The 3,234-nt window shown below is 28.2% G+C and overlaps 1 protein-coding gene across 1 annotated transcript; it reads right to left on the minus strand.

The window, feature by feature from the left end:
• Positions 1-1,359: 1,359 nt before the first annotated feature.
• Positions 1,360-3,138, minus strand: LOC119667494 (uncharacterized protein K02A2.6-like). Its single transcript, XM_038076788.1, has 3 exons — positions 3,125-3,138; positions 2,016-2,985; positions 1,360-1,737 (listed from the first exon to the last, which is right to left on the minus strand). The coding sequence occupies exons 1-3, from the start codon at positions 3,136-3,138 to the stop codon at positions 1,360-1,362; spliced, it is 1,362 nt and encodes a 453-aa protein (XP_037932716.1).
• Between the last annotated feature and the right edge of the window lie 96 nt (positions 3,139-3,234).

Below are 3,234 nucleotides of genomic sequence, written 5' to 3' on the forward strand. Positions count from 1 at the left end.
TTTATTTATTGAATCTCTTTTATAAGAAAATTTAGAATAAGTATTCAAATCTTACAAAACTGAAGCAAACAAATTAACTGACACCTAAAGTTGGAGATATTTTATAATAATTAAAGTTTGAGTTATTTTATAAAAAAAAATGAAATAAAAAAAGAATTTTAAATGAAGTAAATTAAAGTAAGTTTAAATTAAATAGATAATTTAATAAATGTGCGTTGCAGAGGCGAGGCGTCGAATGGTTCAGAGTGTTCACTGAACACCTTAACAAAGCTTCCTTTTTAGATCTTTTTTTTATTAGATAAATGTGGTGTCTTCACCAAAAGAAGTGCACGCTTTTGAGTTGTATTACAGACTAACTTTTATTATCATTATCAAAAGCTTACGAACTAAACATTTTTGAGTATACACTGTAACTTAAATTGTTATAAATATATATATTAATTATATATATAACATGCTCCTCCTAAATGAGCTATTTATTTATATTATATTTAACATTAAATAAATAATTTTTGAAATTATAACTTTATAAATGAAACATTACTTATAATTACAATTAAACTAACATTAGAATAAATTCAATAAATCAAAATAAATAATTCAAGTAACTTCAAAAATATAAATAATTCACAATATGTCATAATGTAATTCAAAATATCTTATTAAATTAAATTTATTATTCTTTAGTTACTTTACCATTCTTACGTGGTCTTAAGTTACGTACATTATTATCAATCAAAATATTTTCATTATTATTACTTACTGAATTTTCAAGTGGTGTGTGAGTTTTAAAGTGCTCTTTTCTGAGCTTGCTAAAAGTTCTTGACATGGAATGCAAGTTTTGATCAAATTTTCTACATCAACATCTATATTTGGCCACCAGACATAAGATCTAGCTATAGATTTGGTTTTGACAACTCCTAAATGAGATTCATGTAATTTGAGTAAAACACTCTGTCTAAGTTTTTGAGGAATAACAATTCTATACCCCCAAAGTAGACATCCACGATCAACTGTTAATTCTATACTCTTGGTAGTAAATGACGTAAACTGATTTCCTTTTAAATTGTTAATTGTTCCATTTAAAACAGCATCAGATACTTTTGAAAGAATTGGATCACGTCTAGTTTGTTGTGCTATATTTTTAAAATTTAGATTTAAATGAGATTGCTCTTGAATACTATATATATAGCTTTCATCGTCGTCATGGTTGTCATTCATAGTTTCATCATAATGCGTCTGCGGAATACGTGAAAGATTATCAGCATGATTTAAATGTCCTTTAACATACTCTATTTTATAGTTAAAACCAGTCATAATAAAAGCCCATCTTCGCATTCTTGCTGCTGCCATGATAGGTTAACCTTTATTTTCATTGAAAATTGAAATAAATGGTTTATGGTCAGTTCGCAATATAAAATTATTGCCATGTAAATACTGTTTTAACTTTGAAACACAAAAAATTATAGCTAATGCTTCCTTTTCAAGAGTGCTGTAATTTTGTTCACATTTAGTTAAAGCTCTTGAAACAAAGGCAATTGGTTTGCAATCATTCTTTGAAAATTCATGAGAAAGAACTCCTGCAACTGCACTATTCGAAGCATCTGTTGTTAGTATAATTGGTAATTCTGGGTCGAAATGTGTAAGTACTTGGTCTGATGTGATATCTTTTTTTATGCATTCGTATGCATCTTGACATTGTTCAGACCATACAAATTTAGTATTTTTTTGTAAAAGCTTATAAAGTGGAATCATTTTGTAAGCAAAGTTATTAATAAACTTTGAGTAATAATTTACCATTCCTATATATATATGAATGCTCTTAACTCAGACACATTATTAGGTATAGGTGCATTTAACACAGAAGATATCCGTTCAGGATTTTTACTAAAACCATTTTTATCTATAGTAAATCCTGGATAAGAAATTTTTTTTTGAAAGAATGAACATTTTTGTAAATTTAGTTTTAATCCAGAATTTTTTAATTTATTTAATACTAATTTTAAATTAGCAACATGCTGTTTTAAATTTTTTCCAGATATTGTTATATCATCTTGATACACAACTACATATGGTATTCCACATAATAATGTTTCCACTGTTTTTTGGAATATTGATGCTGCCGGTTTGATACCGAAAGGCATACGCTTCATTTTAAAAGTACCCAAATGTGTAGACCAAGTACATAAAAGTTGTGATTTTTCATCCAGAATAAGTTGGTTGTATGCATTGGAAAGATCAAGTTTGGTGAAAAGTTCACCTCCTTCTAAAGATGTAAAAATTTCCTCAATCCTGGGCAAGGGGTATTTATAATCATGTAAATATTTATTTATTGTTGTTTTATAATCCCCACAAATTCTTATTTCACCATTTGGTTTTAATACAGGAACCAACGGCGTACCCCAATCACTATTGTTAATGGGTTCTAAAATATCATTTTTAATTAGTTGATTCAAATTTTCTTCAATGCTTTTCTTCCAAGCAAAAGGTGTGGGTCTTGGTTTACAAAATACTGGTTTAGCATTTTCAGAAATAGGTAATGAAATAAGTGTAGATTTATATGAACCTAATTGCCCATTAAAAACTTCTGCAAATTGATTTTTAATTTCATCAATAATTACAGATTGGCTTGTTGTTTGGCCTACAGCACAAATTTGTTCCAAACGAAAATTAAACAAGCTTAAGAAATCTCTACCAAGCAATGGTTGAGTCGAACAGTTAGTTACTACAAATGTTATATTTTTTGTAGTTCCACAATAACTTATCTTACAATTATGCAAGCCTACAGTTTTAATTTTATTACCACCATAACCAACATAAGTCGTTGTACATGGAGTTAGACTTACTTGTTTTTTACATTTTTTTAGCCACGATAAAGGTGCTAAACTGCAAGATGCTCCCGTATCACATGCCAACTTCACACATAATCCATCGACAGTCACTGGAATTTTAAACTCATCAGCACTTGAAACTTCAGATGTTACACTGTAAATAGAAAATTTCGGATCATTATTATTATTTATATTAACAAATTTTTTAGATTTTACTTCAGATACAAAACCTATTTTTTTATTTTTATTAATTTTCACATTCCTGCACACTGATGCTAGGTGTCCAATTTTACCACAGTGATGGCATTTAGAATTTTTAAATCTGCAATCTTTAGACTCATGATTACGCCAGCCACAATGCTTACAATCTGAATTTTTGTTGCAATTTTTGTTACTGCTGGCA

This window comes from Teleopsis dalmanni, chromosome 1, assembly GCF_002237135.1.
Source record: "Teleopsis dalmanni isolate 2A chromosome 1, ASM223713v2, whole genome shotgun sequence".
Taxonomy (NCBI): domain Eukaryota; kingdom Metazoa; phylum Arthropoda; class Insecta; order Diptera; family Diopsidae; genus Teleopsis; species Teleopsis dalmanni.